This window comes from Pelophylax lessonae (genome assembly GCF_965119305.1).
Source record: "Pelophylax lessonae genome assembly, chromosome: 2".
Taxonomy (NCBI): Eukaryota; Metazoa; Chordata; class Amphibia; order Anura; family Ranidae; genus Pelophylax; species Pelophylax lessonae.
In genome coordinates this window covers 615341138-615360652 of record NC_138769.1, presented here as the reverse complement: position 1 = coordinate 615360652, position 19515 = coordinate 615341138, and the positions used below count along the sequence as shown (strand labels likewise).

General features: G+C 42.5%; 1 protein-coding gene across 1 annotated transcript in view; it reads left to right on the top strand.

Moving 5' to 3' along the window:
• Window positions 1–18814, top strand: part of ARHGAP20 (Rho GTPase activating protein 20) — a 211706-nt gene extending 192892 nt beyond the window's left edge. Inside the window, exons 11-15 of the mRNA XM_082244937.1 lie at window positions 407–568; window positions 1964–2073; window positions 4816–5005; window positions 14585–14699; window positions 16685–18814. Coding sequence (XP_082101063.1) covers window positions 407–568; window positions 1964–2073; window positions 4816–5005; window positions 14585–14699; window positions 16685–18528 — 2421 coding nt within the window. The 3' untranslated portion in view covers window positions 18529–18814. The remainder of the gene's footprint in view (window positions 1–406; window positions 569–1963; window positions 2074–4815; window positions 5006–14584; window positions 14700–16684) is intronic.
• Window positions 18815–19515: the final 701 nt, after the last annotated feature.

Sequence of the window (19515 nt, the reverse complement as noted above, 5' to 3'; positions counted from 1 at the left end):
CATAAGCCAACTTTTTTATTCATGTTTATTTGCCCTGCGAGATAGAGCCGGTTTACACATGTCCGGGATGGCCGTGGTCCGTTTTTGAACAGGGTCCTGTGCGATTTTTGGTCTGGTGTAGGTGCAAATTTAAATAACAATTTGCACCTGAATCGCACCTGAACTGGTGAACAAAACTGCACCGGACTTCGAACTACAAACCGCAGCCGGACATGTGGAAACCCAGCCTTATTTAATTTCTCATTTTCTTAAAACAATGTACATACCCCACCTACATAGCTGAAACTTAACATACATGTTTTAGACTGAATTAACATTGTCTATACTGACTGCAAATAGAGATAATGTTAAATATTTAAAAACTGGATAATACATATACATTTTTATTTTTCATTTTTTCCCTTAGGATATGCTCTCTGTGCTTTGCCAAGATGGGCCATTCACAAGGGGCATCTTCAGGCGTTCAGCAAATGCAAAATCCTGTAAAGAAATGAAGGAAAGGCTCAATGCAGGATTCCACGTTGACTTTGCTTGTGAATCTATCTTTGTCACCGCTTCAGTTCTGAAGGTATAAAAGGATGAGACTTGATCTATATTGCCATCTAGAATTTGGCTTCTTTCATCTTCAATCCTGATCCCACCTAGGGCTGTATTTGTTTATCTAAAGCAGTAGTCTTGGTCCCCTCTAGCTTTATGCTATCATTTGCTACCGATAGTATGCACATTATGACAGACTTACCTGTCAAAGGAAGACCTCCAGCGCTGTGCTGGCACCTGGGCTTCTTTCCGGTTTGCACCGTTCGGCCGCTCGAATGGCCAGACCGCAATGATGTCACTCCCGGACAAAGAAGTCAGAACACCATGGCACAGAGTGGGTTCCATAATGTAGTCTGAGCTTCACACGCATCAGCGTTTTTTTTCTAAATGTTTTGCTCCTTGGCACTTTAATCTTTATTTTCACATGAGATTGCTCTAATGATACAGATTACTGGTTGTTTTCATGGCAATCACATAGAGGGTCCAGATACTTACTTTGGGTGGTGTCCCTACATTGTACTCACCACCCACACTGACCCCAGGGGTCGGCTTCACACGACCTGCATATGATGCTACTAAGTAGTTTTTATGTCTTTGTAACTGTATTTTTTATTGCACCGTTACCTTAATAAAGTTTGATTATTTTGCACAGATTATCCAGTGAGCCCGGTCATTGCAACCTTTCCAGGAGGTCCTTTCCCTCCACACTACCCCCCAATCTTATTGATTAAGTGCTTGGTTGCTCAGGGTTCCCGGTACACATTTCCGTATGGGTATACAGTACTTCAATTTCATTTGACCTCATCACGGTCCTTGGATCCCACTTACAGCATAGGTTTTATTTTGTTCCAGATACTTACACCCTTGGTACCACCTTTAACGTGTGATGGGCATGCGCTATCTAAATTTGTGGTCTTGCTCACACTTTCTTTACTCATTACCCTTGTAAACATGACCTGGGTCATCTGTGGCTGTGATCTTACAGTGTATGCATGTAGGAGGACAGTGGCAAGAATATTATCTCTGTGCCACTTGAGAACATATTTTCACACTGATGGTGCTCATAGCTAGAATCTTCTGCATATAAACAATAGATTCAAACGTCTCCATGTTGTAGCAAACTGAACAGAAGTTGAAAGCCAAAGTAAAAAGTTGGGACTTCACATTTAAATCTGAACTCCAATAAAATACATTTATGTTTTTGGTTGTAACATGACAAAATGTGGAAAATTTCAAGAGGTATGAATACTTTTTCAAGGCACTGTAAGAGTATTTCATCCGTGTATGTAGTTGTATGTGATTTCCAGCATCCATTGACTGTCTCAGTTTGCCTAGATTAGACTTTTTCTTCTCAGTCATACTGTACGTGCCTACATCTGTTTCTGATTACTTCATGCTCAGTCCTGACATTTTTTTCTTTGCACAGGACTTTCTGCGCAACATCCCCGGCAGTGTCTTCTCATCCAAACTTTATGATAAATGGGTTTCTGTGATGGACCACGGAAGTCCAGCTGAAAGAATAAAGGCTGTTAAGAAGTAGGTGCCAGATTATACTCTCTTTGTAAGGCAGTTGGCAAACAATATGTATAATATTGTGTTTTTCCTTGTAAACATGTAAAATATGCATACAAAATACACTACATTCTAACCCACAGGAATTTGAAATAATTACAGTCAGACCTGGATAAGACAGATTGTGATTGGTTGCTACTGTGCATTACATTGAGTGTCATGGACAGGATTATTTTATTTTTAATTTAGTAAAGTACATTGAGGGTCACATGAATTCATAAGCTAAATCGTGACACTCTGACCCAGGATTTTTTTTATCCTGGCTTCAGAGCCCCGCTGTGCTTTTTTTTTTTTTTTTAAAGCATTAGACACTTTCAAAAATTTTAATTTTTTTAACTAGATATTAGTGTAGTTAAATTCCCTTTGCTGTTGGTTTGCCTTACCTTGTAATGCTGGCCTCACATGTTGTTGTTGCAACTTATACGGGTGAATTTACTAAACCTAGAGAGTGCGAAATCTGGTGAAGCTCTGCATAGAAAACAATCAGCTAAAGCCCCGTATACACGCACAGATTGTTGGCCGTAAATTGTTGGCCAACGTCCGATCTGCCAATTGTAGGCTTGTTAGTATGATGCTTCCGACAACCAACTGCGAATTTTCGGCTGAAAAAAATCTGGTGTGCATGCTGTAAAATTTTTGTTGGCCAACAAAGAACGGCCGATTGTTCCTCAGTCAGTACAGATTTCGGCAGACAAAAATCAGATGAGCAAGATTGGGCATGCTCAGAGAAGAAAAAACACACGGAAAGTCAACTATCACATGACATCACTTCTGAAGTTGGTTTTTGTTGGCCAACAAAAGTCCAGTGCAAGTCTAGAGCACATTTCAACCAACAAACAACACTGGACAAAAGTTGGCCGATCAGTTGGCCAACAATCTGTGTGTGTGTACGGGGCTTTAAAGGTATTATTGTCAAAGCTTAATTAAACAAGCTGAAGTTAGAAGCTGATTGGCTACCATGCACAGCTGCACCAGATTTTGGACTCTCCAGTTTTAGTAAATCAACCCAATTTATTAATTCACCTAGCTTGTCCTTAGCCTATTTGCGAAAAAGGTCATGCATCCAATCGATATCCAGCCATTTCCTCTGTGTGGCATCACAAATTTGAGAGTGCTAATGTGATGAAAAACTGCATGGTGATGTCTTTGTTAATTTCTCTGTCTGCTTGGTCTGTGTCAGATCTAATTACTGTTAAAGGAGAAGTATGGCCAAAGCTTTTTTTTTTTGGCCATACTTCTCCTATGGATCACAGGCGTGCAGTCATTTCTGTGCTTCTGTGACCTGCTTTCAGTCAACACCAGGCTGAAGCCTGCTGCTAGCTGATGTCATAGAGGCGGTCTAGGCTCTGAAAAGATCATATGGTTGGGATCCACCCAGAACCCTGAACTGGCAGCTGGCTCAGCCTCTCAGCTGAGCAGAGAGCCGGTGACTGACATATATATATATATATATATATAAACAAATCCAGAGATTTCTGCACTTAAAAATGTATTGAAAAAGTTCACATACAAGCAAGTTTCATATCAATCCGTGAACATCAGTTTTGGGCTATAAAGCTTGCGCACTTCTTCAGGTAGGAACAAACATGAAGTAACGATACCATTACATCCTTTCTTTTATATAAATACATTTCAGATCAGGAATCAATTAGGTATCAATTAGATAATTAGACAAAACAAAAGCATTTATTTTCAATCCAACCTTAAGTCTTAGAGAGACAGTTAAAAGTGATGTAGTCACCCTCCAACATCCCATTGAAAGTTTTCCAGTGACAACCTATTATCAAGAGATAGACATATATAATTAATGCATAGTAACAAAGAAGAAAAGCAGAGAAATATCCCCGAAAAAAGGGGGAATTTCAACATATTTATATATATTTCCAAATATATGTCCACTAATGTTAAAAAGGTTTTTATTATTATTTATACACATAAAAATGCCCTATAAATTATCAACTAAACTTTTCATTCAAATAAAAGATAAAAAATCCTCCAAATAAATCACCCCAAGGCAGATAAACTTTTTACATTCACATTTATAAGTTCAATCCATTACAAAAATAGATGTAAATCAAGATCAGAGTTCAAACCCATAGGTTGTAATGTATCAAGACGATTTATCCACTGTACTTCCACTTTTTGTAAATTTAGTTCCCGATATCCACCTCGTCTTTTTTGAGGGACTGCATCAATCACCATATATCTACGTTGTAAGACTGTCCCTTTGGGATGGCCTGATTGGTTGCACTGAAAGAACACTGAACTTCTCTTTTAAACTCTTACCTGAAAAGCACTAGACTAAGAGACCCAGGGATTGTGGGATATGTTGTAGGAAGTGTCAGTTCTCACATTACAGACAGTACCTGTGTGGTGCAATGCCACAGTCCTCATGTATGTTTGAACATAAACATAAATTTCTGACACCAGAACGTGAAGGTTTACTTAACTGCAGTATAGGCTATGTTTACAGGGCAATGCACATTTTTTGCAGGTGAAAAACACAAGGTGTAGAGAGAGAGTTTTCATGATGCCTTTAAATCATGCTATTGTAGTAAAAAGTCATACTGCTGCCTTTTTTTAAATAGACCCTGCAGAGTTATTGCCAAATTCCCATACCCACAAAGCTGAATCTTTCTAACCACGTGTTTCATTTTTGTTAGTAATCCTGTAAAGTAATTACTATCCCATGTTTTTGAATTCCAGGTTGTTGGAGAAGCTTCCCCAAATAAATGTCACTTTACTACGCTACTTGTTTGGCGTTCTGCATTGCATTGAGCAACGTTCTGACACCAACCAAATGACGGCCTTCAATCTGGCAGTGTGTATTGCTCCAAGCCTGCTTTGGCTGCCAAACCTTTCTAGCCCGGAAGCAGAGGGCGAGTTTACAAGAAAGGTAACATTCTGGAAAGAAAGAAGAACCGTATGTGACAAATTATATTGTGGTTTTGGCATATGTGTAAATATTAATGCTTTGCCCCTCACGGTCACCCAGTACTGCTACATGGTGTGGACATAGTAGTGCAGAGTAAAACTGAAAGTGGAGTGAGCACGTGGACTTGTTCTAAAACTATTCCGTCACCTTTTGTCATATTTTGCATTTGTTACACAAATATATTTAGTGCTAAAAATCTTTTAATTTCAATATGATATTATACTCCAGGTCAGAATTCTTTCTGGTATACTGAAAAGGCCATCCAATATGCTCTCTGTCAGGGCTCATTCACACCGGTGTCTAAAACACCACGGTTGGATTTGTACAGTGTATAGTTTTGTATATAGGAAAATTGTATGCATATAAACTTTGTATGTCTCTAAACACAAGTACTTTAGACAAGTATTTTATGCAGGATCTTCTGCTTGCTCTGCCAGCAAGAACATGCATTCTTTGCAGAAAATATGCATTTAGGTCCTTGCACAGGGTACTGATGTATGAACACCGGACCTTCCTGGCACAAAGTTCCTGCATAAAAAAACACGAGTATGGTCCATAAAGCGGGCACGTCTACACACGCATACGCATGAAGAAAATTCCTATAATCTACTATTCAGACTTTTTTTTCACCATATATTATAGTAAAATAAATAGTTTTATTAAATTATAATAAAATATAATATTTTATAGTTCTTATAATATCCTGTTCTTACATGCACACGGTCAAAAGAATTTTGCTTTTCATATAGGTGTGCTTCTGTATGAATGATCAGTAAAATGTTAGCTTTTAGATACATTTTTTAATATATGTGCTGCCCAAGCAAGCACTAGATAAAAATTTTAAATGCAAAAAAATATTGTTCTATATCCTTCTGGGGTTTAATTGCCATACCAGAATACACTTTTTTGCATCTATGAATACACATTGACATTTATGCATGTCTTCAAATATAGATATTTTGATATTTGATTTGTGCATGTCTCCGCTGAAAATAATACACCTGCATTCAGATATGTGATCCAAAAATGCTTTGAAATGCATTTATTTACACCCATGAGCATGAGGCCTTCAAGAGGAGGTGTGATTTATGTGTTGTACAAAAAATAAACCAAGTGAACTCACTAGGTTTAAATGGGGATTAGGCCTCACCTTCTCACCCGTTAGGTGTGGGGTAACTTATTAATTAATAACCAAGTAACAAAAATAAGAACAGCAAAAAGAGCCATTCAAAAGATAGGTATAACTCCCACGCGGTGTTTAAGTTGAAAAAAAATCAAAAATTTATTGAATGTAAATTACATGTAAAAAAAAAAAAGAAATGCCTTAAAAAACATGGCATTTTTGGCACATGTGGGCAAGAGTGGAATCAAGATCTTTTCTTATCTGGAGAGTGCTTGGGTTCATAGGAAATAGCCAGATAGGTTATATTTTAACCAGGGAAAACAATATAAATGTGACTTGTATGGAAACCGTCCAGTTTTCAGATATTTAAAGTCAAGTGCTCCAGTCACAGGAAACCATTGCACCAACCTGATCAGTTTTTTACATTGGTAGGCTGTGTTCATTTCTGGGGGGGACTTACAAGTAAACCTAAACTCTCATTGAATGAAATTTAGTTTGCTAAAGCACTGTCTTTTAGAAAAAAAAGTTGCCATATTTTTAAAATTAAATAGTCATTTTAACCTTTTTCGATCTTTTGTTGCATCTCCGTGCTGCTGATCCTCTGCAGCCTCTTTGCAGCTGTCTATATACTCAACAGCATGTCATTTCTTAAGGGTGTATAGTGAAAATCCAGGAGCACAATTGGGAGACAGGGATACAGCGTTTTCACTCTATATTAGGAAGTGTCTAAACAAGGACATTAATGGCAGGATGACTAGATATTTTTATTGAAAGCTACAGATATAAAAAGATTGAATGGCTTTTAAAATAGCATGTTAAGTTTTAGTTGTGAATTTAGTAATTGGGTTTCGTTTGACTTTTAGCCTCTTTCACACCTGGGCTGCCCATCAGTTTTTTCAGGCAGACCCAGTTGGCCCCCCCCCAGTCTCCTCAACGGAGCGGCTGGTGTCAATGGACATGTGTCCGTTGACACCCACCGTTATCAGTTCCCATCCTATCCACCTGGCAGATTGATCAGATGGCAGTCGGGTGAAAACGGGCAGGCGGTCCATTTACAGCTGACCTCCCATAGAAGAGAGCGGGCTGTGTTCCCTCTGCATAAGCGGAATGGACACAAACCAGCCATCATCGGGCAGATTCCCCGCTCAGCAGGCAGACTTCAACAGAGCCGTCCACTTGGAAGGAGCCTAAGAGATACGTTTTATCCAATAGCCATAGGAATGTATAAAACTAGGAGGTAGAAGGACTACCTACATTCCCAGTTTGAAGCTCTGCACTGGTATTAGGAGAACAGTATCTAAAGTAGTTACATGCATTCTTAAGCTGGGTATACACTAGTAGAATTTCCATTGAACATTCTTAGGAAAATTCGTATGAAAATTATTATTGTTTTGTATGAAAATTCTCAGAACATTAGAATGTCATTTGAAAGTAGTTCAAAAGTTAGTTTGCTTTTAACATTTAATTTCTCTATCGCTCATTGACAGACGTAGTCCTCGGTGATACAGCACCTTCGGGTTATGTTGCCTCCACAGGAGCAGGACTAGACAGGAAATTAAAATGCTCTGGCCACACCCTAGGGGCAGTCCCAGAGGGTATATCCTCTCTCTCTCTGCCTCAGCAAATCAGTTATTTTCTGTCTAGTTAGGAGTAAGGAGTAAGGACCTCCAGATCTCACAGGAACACTGGAGAAAAAAGCTGTCTAAAAAAATCTTTTTAAGAAAAAAAAATCTTGCCAGGACCGAAGATCCCAGCAAGGTATTTGCTGGGATCTTCGGTCCTGGCAAGATTTTTTTTTCTTAAAAAGATTTTTTTAGACAGCTTTTTTCTCCAGTGTTCCTGTGAGATCTTCAAGCAAGAAAGCTGAACTGGGCGACGGGCTGGATGTTGAGATCCGGTGGTCACCCCAGTTCAGCCTACGAGCGCGTGCAGGCCATAGCTCCGCGCTGGGTCGGCCGCGACAAAGTCCCATTAAGGGACTGACCCCGCGAGTTAAACGTCTCGCTGAAACGCCAAAGACCATATGACGTATTGGTCGACAGCCCTCCCGCCCCGGTGGAGAGGGGTACTGTCAGGAGTTGGTGCCCGCCTGGTTCCGGTATGGTGAGTAGTATGTTCCCCCTTTTCCCCCTGACGGGTCTTGTGGTGAACGCGGGCCCCTCTCTGTATGGTAAGATACCCCTCTATCCTATAACATGGCACAGATCCCCCTACTTTGAGTGTGATTTTATGTGCAAAAAGCCAGGAGGCTTGGTTTGGGAGCTAACAATCTAATTGTATACATGTTTAAAAGATTGTAATCAGTGGCAGTCTGGGAATCTTACTGTGATAAGAATAAGGTACCTACCAGTCAGAAGCCACGGACATGTAGACTGCCTTCCTAGTCAAATCTCCAGCTATAGCAGGCCTTCCGAACGGCCATGAGGTCCGCCAGGGCCGGTACCGCCAACCACGCCAAAAATCCCCATGCAGAGATAGTGTTGTGTGCCCTGCAGCACACTGCTATTCGGTACAGGCCGCCGCCATTTTTTTTGCTGGATTGCACGAGCCGCCATTTTGGCGTAGCCTCGTGTCTCCAGCATGGGGGCGGCCATGTTTGAGGTGATCCAAACACCTCGTGGAGCTAGGGGAGGCGCCGGAAGGCGTGCAGAGGGGCGGAGCCGCCTCCTTTCTTCCTGGGCAGCCAGCCAAAAGACTTCCTGTTTGTCAAGACAGCGCTGTAACCTGTTGCAGTTAAACTCTGAGCATCAAGTGGTGAGCCTGGGGGTCTATCTCTCTCTCTCTCGATCGATAGGGATCCCTAGCAGGTAACACTAAGGGGCTTTTGTGGCGCTGGGGGTCTGTGAAAAAAAAAAAAAAAGTTTTTTATTTTTGAATTATATTATCCGGGAAGTTACTGGAATAATCATGGACCCTGCCACACAAATTCCCCCACCTGTTTCCCTCGAGGGGGCCACGGGACCCGCCGGTGCACAGAGTGTAGAGGCATTTACACCAATTTTGGAGTCTATGGTGGCTCGGGTGGAAGCGGCCTGTCAGGGACGAGGGTCAAGGAAGCGACCCCCGCCTACCCCTATATTATCTGACACCTCTGACTCTGATTCAGAGATGGTCACTGCAGTTGCAGGTTCCTCTGCAAGGGCTGTTACCTCAGGTAAAGCTCCCTCAGACAGTGAGGAGGACGTTTCTTCTCCCGCTATAATTCAGGAAGAAGCATTGGTGGATGCACTAGTTGTGGCAGTGCGGGAAACCTTAAAACTTGAGGTTTTACCGGCAGAAGCAACTGATACAGAGATTCCTTTTGGTACTAACAAGCCCATCAAAACGGTGAAGGTTTTTCCTGTACCCAAGTGTTTTGGTAATAAGATTAAAGGAGAATGGGAGCATTCTAAACGTACCTTTACTATTTCCAAGCGTATTGCTAGACGCTATCCGTTTGAGGAATCCATCATTAAGAAATGGACGGTACCACCAGTGGTGGATCCACCTATTTCCAGGCTGAATAAAGCCACGGTTATCCCAGTGGAGGACACTTCGTCCTTTAAGGATCTGGTGGATCGAAAGATGGAAGCAGAGTCCCGCACCATCTTCTCTCAGATAGGGTCAGCATTTAAACCAGTAATTGTTATTGGTCTAGTTTCCCAGACACTTACGGAATGGGCGAGATTGGTACGCCAAGACCTTAGGGGAAAAGATATTCCCCAGGAAACATCTGATTTGATGGAACAGATTATACAAGGGCTACAGTTTATCTGTGACGCAGCCTTGGACACTACTCCCCTATTAGGGCATGCATCTATGTCAGCGGTAATCCTCAGACGTGTGCTGTGGTTAAAATGCTGGTTAGCTGACCTAGGTTCCAAAAAGACCTTGACGAATCTCCCCTTTCAGGGGAATCGTCTATTTGGGGCCACCCTAGATGAAATCATTAAGGATGCCACTGGGGGCAAGAGCACTTTTTTGCCACAGGCTGCTAAAGCTAAGGGACCTCGCAACAAGCGAGGACCTTTCTTTACCGCCCATAAAGGGTTCGCACGCCCGGCTGGAACAAGCGGGAAAGGCAAGACTCCTCCAGGAGGGTTCAAGAAAGGCTGGTCGGACAAACAGAGGACCAACTCAGCCAAACCCGAAGCAAAGGAGTACACAGCCTGAAGGTGCGCCCCCACCCGGTTTGAGGGTGGGGGGACGTTTTCACCGGTATTCAGGACATTAGATCGAGCATCAACTACTACTACCGGTGCGATTCTTCCCTTCCAACATTTAAGTACTACAGGGAGCGGTAGTCACCGTTCCCTGAATAGATCTTTTCCTTTACCTTTTCCTAAGATTAGTCTCAATTCCCCACAGGAATCGGATCTGGTTGACCAGACAGGCCAAGTAGCCTCTAGCCGGGTGACTTCGGTCCCTGAGGTTCAACCAGAAAAGATCACCCTTCCTGATAGCAATCAGGTGTCTGATAAATGTGTGGGAACAGAAAACGACCAGACTTTCTCGGATGGTCGGGGCCAGATAGCTCTAGGGACGCCTGGTTCAGATCCAGTCAGCACCAGTGGTCCTAGAAATTCTAGGCTGACCTCGTCAAGCCGGCCTGGCCGACTTGGACAGGCTAGTCGCAGACGTTCCGTGGGAACTTCGTCTCAGGGAGTGTCTGTGGTCTCAAGGACCAATTTACCATCGTGCTTTACAGTCGCTGGTTTTAATGGCCTGGCCATTGAGACCCAAGTACTGAAGGACAGAGGTTTGTCAGCTTCAGTCATTCCTACCCTTATTAAAGCAAGGAAAGCGACTTCCAGCAAGGTCTATTATCACACATGGAAGACTTATATTGCGTGGTGCGAATCTTTAGGATTTCCTCCACGTACCTATTCGGTGACTCGAATATTGGCTTTTTTGCAACAAGGGGTTGAGCAGAAGCTAGCCTTGAGCACCATCAAGGGTCAAGTTTCAGCATTAGCAATCTTCTTCAGAAACCTTTAGCTACCAAGTCCTTGGTGCGGAATTTCATCCAGGGGGTGCGGCACCTGGCTCCACCAGTCCGCGCGCCCTTACCGCCCTGGGATCTTAATTTAGTTTTGTCGGTTCTACAGTAACCTCCCTTTGAAAACATCAGGGAGATTCCCTTGTTTACTTTATCCCAGAAGGTGGCCTTCTTGGTGGCTATCACTTCTGCTCGCAGGGTGTCAGAACTGGCTGCATTATCATGCCAGTCCCCATACCTAGTGATTCATAGGGATAAGGTAGTACTTCATCCTAAGCCATCCTTTCTTCCTAAGGTGGTTTCAGATTTTCATCTGAATGAAGATATTGTACTACCTTCCTTGTGTCCTCAGCCCAAGCATCATCGGGAACATGCGTTACATTCCTTGGATGTGGTTCGGGCAATCAGAGTATACCTGAAAGCTACGGAATCATTCCGTAAGACGGATTCACTTTTTGTGATCACGGATGGCCCCAGAAAGGGTTTGCCTGCATCTGCCGTGACCATTGCCAAATGAATTAGACAGACGGGCTTATTCTATTAAGGGTCAGAGTCCTCCGTTCCCTGTTAGGGCGCACTCCACTCGAGCGCTCAGTACTTCCTGGGCCTTTCGCCATCAGGCGTCAGCTGACCTCGTCAAGCCGGCCTGGCCGACTTGGACAGGCTAGTCGCAGACGTTCCGTGGGAACTTCGTCTCAGGGAGTGTCTGTGGTCTCAAGGACCAATTTACCATCGTGCTTTACAGTCGCTGGTTTTAATGGCCTGGCCATTGAGACCCAAGTACTGAAGGACAGAGGTTTGTCAGCTTCAGTCATTCCTACCCTTATTAAAGCAAGGAAAGCGACTTCCAGCAAGGTCTATTATCACACATGGAAGACTTATATTGCGTGGTGCGAATCTTTAGGATTTCCTCCACGTACCTATTCGGTGACTCGAATATTGGCTTTTTTGCAACAAGGGGTTGAGCAGAAGCTAGCCTTGAGCACCATCAAGGGTCAAGTTTCAGCATTAGCAATCTTCTTCAGAAACCTTTAGCTACCAAGTCCTTGGTGCGGAATTTCATCCAGGGGGTGCGGCACCTGGCTCCACCAGTCCGCGCGCCCTTACCGCCCTGGGATCTTAATTTAGTTTTGTCGGTTCTACAGTAACCTCCCTTTGAAAACATCAGGGAGATTCCCTTGTTTACTTTATCCCAGAAGGTGGCCTTCTTGGTGGCTATCACTTCTGCTCGCAGGGTGTCAGAACTGGCTGCATTATCATGCCAGTCCCCATACCTAGTGATTCATAGGGATAAGGTAGTACTTCATCCTAAGCCATCCTTTCTTCCTAAGGTGGTTTCAGATTTTCATCTGAATGAAGATATTGTACTACCTTCCTTGTGTCCTCAGCCCAAGCATCATCGGGAACATGCGTTACATTCCTTGGATGTGGTTCGGGCAATCAGAGTATACCTGAAAGCTACGGAATCATTCCGTAAGACGGATTCACTTTTTGTGATCACGGATGGCCCCAGAAAGGGTTTGCCTGCATCTGCCGTGACCATTGCCAAATGAATTAGACAGACGGGCTTATTCTATTAAGGGTCAGAGTCCTCCGTTCCCTGTTAGGGCGCACTCCACTCGAGCGCTCAGTACTTCCTGGGCCTTTCGCCATCAGGCGTCAGTGGTCCAGATATGTAAGGCGGCCACCTGGTCGTCGGTACATACCTTTACAAAATTCTATAAAATTGATGTGACGGCATCGGCGGATGCCTCATTTGGCCGCAAGGTTTTGCAGGCCGCAATTTGAGGAGACCGGTGGTCTACCTTGAGAGTTTTTTTCTGTTTGAAAAATTTCTTTTTTGTTGAGTCTCATCATTAAGGATGAGCATTGTAAACTTCTAGTTGGCACCGGTTGGGCCTTCTAGATTGGGATTTGATTTCCATTTTCCCACCCCTCATTTGTGATACTGCTCTGGGACGTCCCGAAGGTGCTGTATCACCGAGGACTACGTCTGTCAATGAGCGATAGAGAAAAATGGATTTTTGTAAAATCTTACCGTAAAATCCTTTTCTCTTAGCTCATTGACAGACGTAGTCCCCGCCCCTCTGTTTTGGAGTTGGGTTGGGTTAAAATCTCTAAAGACTGCTTTTTGACATAACTGATTTGCTGAGGCAGAGAGAGAGAGGATATACCCTCTGGGACTGCCCCTAGGGTGTGGCCAGAGCATTTTAATTTCCTGTCTAGTCCTGCTCCTGTGGAGGCAACATAACCCGAAGGTGCTGTATCACCGAGGACTACATCTGTCAATGAGCTAAGAGAAAAGGATTTTACGGTAAGATTTTACAAAAATCCATTTTTTGGAATAATTGGACTTTACCAGATGAAAATCACATTCACTGTTAGAAATTTGTACATTCAAGAACATTTTCCAACCTGCTCCTTCGAATTTTCTTTTCACTGCGGTCAAAAATTAACATTGGTTTGACCCCACTAATGATTAGAAAAATGAACGAGCTTTCTTACTACATTCTAACAATGAAAATTATCCAATTAAATTCTGTTAGTGTATATCCAGCTTAACACTGGTGAATTAGGGCAGGGTGCGAAATCCAGCCTCATGTGTCCATCAACAGGTTGATGCCTGAATCACCCCTTGGCCCATGGTGGACAATACCCCAAAGGGGAGCCAGGCAAAATGAAAACGCAGAATTTCAGGTTTTCTGACCCAGTCTCTTAATATACAGGGCATTTGCAGCCACACCTGTTACTCATGTAATTACTACTGTGCAATTCCACTGCAGTAGTTCCTGAAAGCCATAGTGGCATTGAGCTTCCTATGTAAAATAAAGGTCAACCTAACTTATTATAACTGTGCAGGAGTCCGGCTTCTACAAGTCTCACCCCTGTGCCACATATGTGTTATGGTTGGTGCAGTGCCACTTCACACACCTGATGAAAGGATATGAACCATCACTGCTGCACACAAAAGCCAGGCACAACAGTTCACACATAGCCCAGAGAGAGTTAAGAGAACCTAGAACTAGCCAAAATGCTGTTTTCCATAAAGTTTTTATTATTTTACTTCTCTCTGGTCTGTAGAAGTTCCTCTCCAGGTGTTGAGTGTCAGAACAGGAATTGAAAGGGGATTTCCCCAATAGGAACTCAGGCCTACCTCTGGTAGGCTTACTGTATATTGCTATCTGTGCCTCTACTGGGGAAATTTCCCCTCACTTCCTTTCCAAGTTATGTGTCAAACAAATAGGAAGTGATAGGAATTCTCCTCATCAGGCATGCATAGAGCTTTTAAAACCGGTTCTCATACTTCCCCACTTTATGAAAAAGTTTGTTTCTACTTGCTATACTCAGTATCTACCCTGCCTTGTTAAAAGTCTGTTTTCGAGGAAAAGTCTGATGGTTACAATGCATCTCATGTACTGTTTTCTCACTTTACTTCTAGGTGTCGGTACTTGTACAGTTTCTAATTGAAAACTATTGTACGATATTTGGGGAGGACCTTTCATTTTTATATGCCAGCTTGTCAGCAAAGGACGACAACAGAGAGGACAGTTCAGGTACTAAACTTCCATAAAAGAATAATACAATATCATAGAAAATTGAATACTTTCCATTCTGTAATATTTTTATTCCTGGTGCCTATCCATGGCAACGTAGAAATAGTTGGTTGCTCCACCCACAGCCAAGAAGCCAAAGAAGCAATTCCTCTGTTCGAATGTGCAATCACAGCTTGAGGAATAAGAAGACCACTAACCTGGTATTCTGTTTCTATTATGCACATAATCTATCCTGCTAGTGTCCTGCTATTGTCCTCTTAGAGCAGGGGTCTTCAAACTTTGGCCCTCCAGTTGTTCACAAACTACAATTCCCATCATGCCTAGTCATGTCTGTGAAAGTCAGAGTTTTACAATGCCTCATGGGATGTGCAGTTCTGCAACAGCTGGAGGGCCATAGTTTGAGGATGCCTGTCTTAGAGGGTGCCTGACCCCTTCTTGCTCCAATGGGAACTATAAACAGTCTCTCATCTTTGCAAAAGGATACTGTAGTGGAGATGTAACACCTCAAGGCCCTTGCCACATTCAATTCAGGTAACTTGGGTGAGCCTTGCTCATTTGGAAAGGCTGGCAAGACCCGTTCTTGTCCTGCAGGTTTGAGTACCGAAAAAAGAATGGAGTGAAGGAGTAACTCTATTTCTTTTATAAAGTTAAAAACTGTCCTTTGGTTGGATGTGGGCAGAGCAACCAATCATGTATATGCTGCCATGGGGGTGCCAGGAAAACAAATTTGTTTCTTTAATATATGAGTTGTAAAATTAAAATGAGAAGCTTATAGTATATAGGTCTATTCTGTGACATTACTTTTTCAACTGATGTAAGGAACATTAGAGCATCTTTCATAATAATGAGGAAATTAATAATGTGCAATTTTCAATGACAAAGTCCCTAATAAGTTGCAATGTAACTTCATTCTGTTTAATTGGTTTGGCAGAGAAAATTTGCATATACACATAGATCATTGTCAGCCAATCTGGCCTATTTCTGCTCGATGATTTACCAAGTTTATCACATGGTTTACCAGTCAGTAATTAAATCTTTGACATTTGAAGAGTAAGTCTCACAGGTAATACTGTCTGCTCTTCCTGTCCCTTAGGGGGGCAAAGTGCTTCTAGACCTGTCTTGTTTTTTAGGTTTTGCTGATGCTGAGCTAGTTTGGAGAAGGGCATCAAGTGCTACAAGCTTCTTCTCTGTGTTTCCATTAGATATTATAAGGCTGGCATGCTGCTAGCTTACTGTTGGGATGGGGAGCAGGGGATGCAGAGCTGAAATAAGTGTCTCTGCTGTAGGGAGGGGTATTTATTTTCCTCAATATCCAAAATGAAATAAAAAGTTTTGGCTTTGGATATGTATTAAATACAATCATTGAAGTGAAATTTACAACTAGTGTTAGTTAGAGGTAACAGTAAAAACTCATAACATGTATACTCTGAAAATACTTTTTAGTTTCCATATAAGTAACAGTTAAAGGATAAGTCCAGTCAAAAATTAACTAACGCTAAACCTGCTCTTTGCCTCATTCAAAGACAATTCTATCTAACCATGTAAAGCAAAAATCACTGTACTTACCATTTCTACACCCAATCCGGTCCCACGCTGATCTGTCAGCAGCGGCTTCAGCTTGGAGGCGGGTGCAGGAGAGGCACTCGACAACAGAATCCCTATAGTAAGTCTATGGGTGACATCACTTCCCATTCATTTCACAGCTGTTGTCGGTCCTCTCCTGCACACAGCTTCCGTCGATGGAGACTGGACCAGATCGGGAGTAGAAAAGGTAAGTACAATGATTTTTGCTTTATAGTGTTAGATAGAATAGTCTTAGAATGTGGCAAAGAGCAGGTTTAGCATTAGTTCGTTTTTGACTGGTCTTATCCTTTAATGTTATTGGACAGCGCAATTATGGCTCAGAATAATGTTGATGTCTATAGACTGTATTATTTTAGCCTGCAGGATTTAATGGCATTTTTTTCATTATTATTATTTTCTAGATCTTTGTTCTTTTAAACATATTGACTCTTCATATGACAGCCTGGAGAATGAACTTAACGACGATGGAGATTCCCCCTGCAGTTGCTTACCTACAAAGATGAGTCATGAAAACCGCAGCAGAGACTCTGTTTTGACTCTGAGTGACTGTGATATGGACCAGGCATACCATGAAGAGACACGGACCTATGGTTGTTCTAAGACCTCACCTCTGAAGATGTCAGCGGTTTCTCATCATCGATCAGTGTTGCATGAGCTGTCTGAGAATGAATCTCTGTGCTCAAACACTTCAGGATATTCCTCCACAACAGATGTGAGGAGGCATCGGCGATGCTCAGAACCGGCCATTGGAATCCTGGCATCCAGGTTCAGCCAGCTGAATGAATCTCCACAGGAGAATAACTCAAGTTGTGATGCACTTCTCTCCCAGTCAGCAGATGATTATCTTAAACAGCATCGCTTTTTGCAGGTTGAAGGGCAGAAGCTTATTAATCGCAGCCTAACTTTAGGTATTGATGTCTCCAAAGCCAACACTAAAAAACAGACAAATGAAAAAATGAGCACTCCTAATAGACTTCTGCCACCTAGTGCACTGAGGCTAAACATTTGCTCTCGCACTAGTTGCTCCAGCTTGTCTTCTCCGGGAACATCTCCATCAGGATCTTCGCTGAGTTCCTTGGACAGTGCTTTTTCCCACTTCTCTGATTATGTGGTGGTGAATCCAAATGAAGTGCCTTCAAACTTGGACTGTACTATAAGGCAACACACAAAACTACTGGAACTCAGTCCAGACTTCCTGAGTGTTAACTCCTTATCAATTGTTGATCATGATAAACAGCCTTACAACAGTTCTGCTCTTTTTATGGGAAAAAGTGAAACCGAGTGGCCATGCCACAAAAGTCCCGTCAGCACTCAACCAATTACGTGGTTAAAAAATAGCAAATATGGTGTGAAGAACTCCAAAAAAAAGGACAAATCTGTGACACAAGTGGACTGCTATAAAACAGATAGAAATCATACCACTAAAGGACTAACTAAATCTGAAATTTCAGAATGTTCCTTCTTTGTTGAACAAGGATCTGTGCCAAATTTAGACTGTGAAACAAAGAACCGAATCATAGTACAAAGGCCAAAAGAACTCAAAGAGGATGGCCCTCTAGATTGTACTGCAAGGTTTCAGGAGGAAACAAATAGCCAGAAACTTTCACAAAAACCTCATATGGCAGAGAGATGCTTGACAGACAAAAAAGGAAATGGTGAAAAGGATGTGGAATGCAGTGCATTCCTATTCCCATCTCCCGTATCTATAAACATTGAGTTATCGCCAAACAGCCAAGATAGCACACTAATGCCACAAACTGTTTTCTTTGGTCAAAATATTGCACTGTTAGGTCGGAGAAACCGAAGAAAATCGACAAACTCTTACATTTTAGAGGAGCCTGTGCTTCTCAATTCAAACCTGAAGTCTTCTAGTGAACACTCTGTCCACCAGGCGGAGGATAAGTCATCTTGCTCAAAAGAAGAGATCGCCAAAACATCACTTGGCAGGGACATCAGCATTCTTGTCACTGGCTTCAAGAAGAATAAAGTGTTACCTGCTAATGTGGACACTGGGGCCAAAATTGCCAACTGTGACTTGGTGAAAAATTTTTGTGTATCTCCAAAACTGAGCACTAGCACAGGAGACCTAATCCTGCAGCCAGATCTACCTAAACCTGTAAAAGACACAGAAGACTATGACAATGCCATAAAAGAAACCAGCCGGGACTGGTCTGCAAAACGCTGCAGCGACCCTAAGTTTGAAGAGATAGACCAAAGATTTTTCACTGAGGAGTCCTATGTGTGAAGACAAATCATTAAAACAGGTGTTCTTTAGGGGACCTTGTTTTCTAGAACTTATAAATTAGCTTTGTTTTTGGAAGAGTCACTTTTGCGTGTAATTTATGCGAACGAATGTAGAGTGCTTTTTAAGGAGAATTTGACAGTATTTTTATGTTTTTCAGGGGGGGGGCAGTAAATGTTTTGACATAAGAGATAATGTTGACTTAAGGCTCATTCTTGGGAGCATTAATTATTCCACTAACCTACATATTAGTATGCCTGGGTACAGCAAGAAAATATTTCCTGCAGCATTTCAACAGGGGTTGTAAATGTCTTAAGGCTTACGTTTGAGTGGCAAACAAAAACCAGTACATTTCTCCAGTACATGCGTATTGCTTATGCTTTATTCCTTTAAAAATGCTGCATGTGCAAAAAAATACCTGTTGATCTGCCAGAAATGCATTGTGCCCCCAAAACCTTGAACACACTGGCCAAATGTCGGGCGGCATCAGCTGATTCAATAGAAACTGGTCGACATTTGCCCCGTGTACTGGAGTGGGTCGGACAGAAGCCAACCTTTCAGTTGGCTTCTGTTGAAGGGGCATGACCGAAAAAGGTCTGGTCTGCCAATGGTTGAGAGCGCTTACCGGTAGGCCGTTCCCCTGTCAGAACACAACAGCACAGCAGGGGAGGTTGCTGTACTAACATTGGCTAGTTAGTACAGTGGCTCCTCCCGAGTTTGTACTAGGCTTCCTTTTTGGGCTGACAACACAGTGCCTTTTTCTGCACTGCAGTCCCAACTTATTGAGGCACTGTAAATTTGGGTAGTATAGCAATATCTGCAGATAGTCCAATCCCCTTCCCCCAGGATTTTAAACTTTCTGAGCCATGCTTCGTTGCTGCCTCTTTACTGCAGTATCCTACCCCAGCGTTACAAAACCCCCCTTTCCCTCTTTAACTTATGTGACCATGCATGGCCATGGTAACTGGCTGCTCAAGCCTGACTACTGTT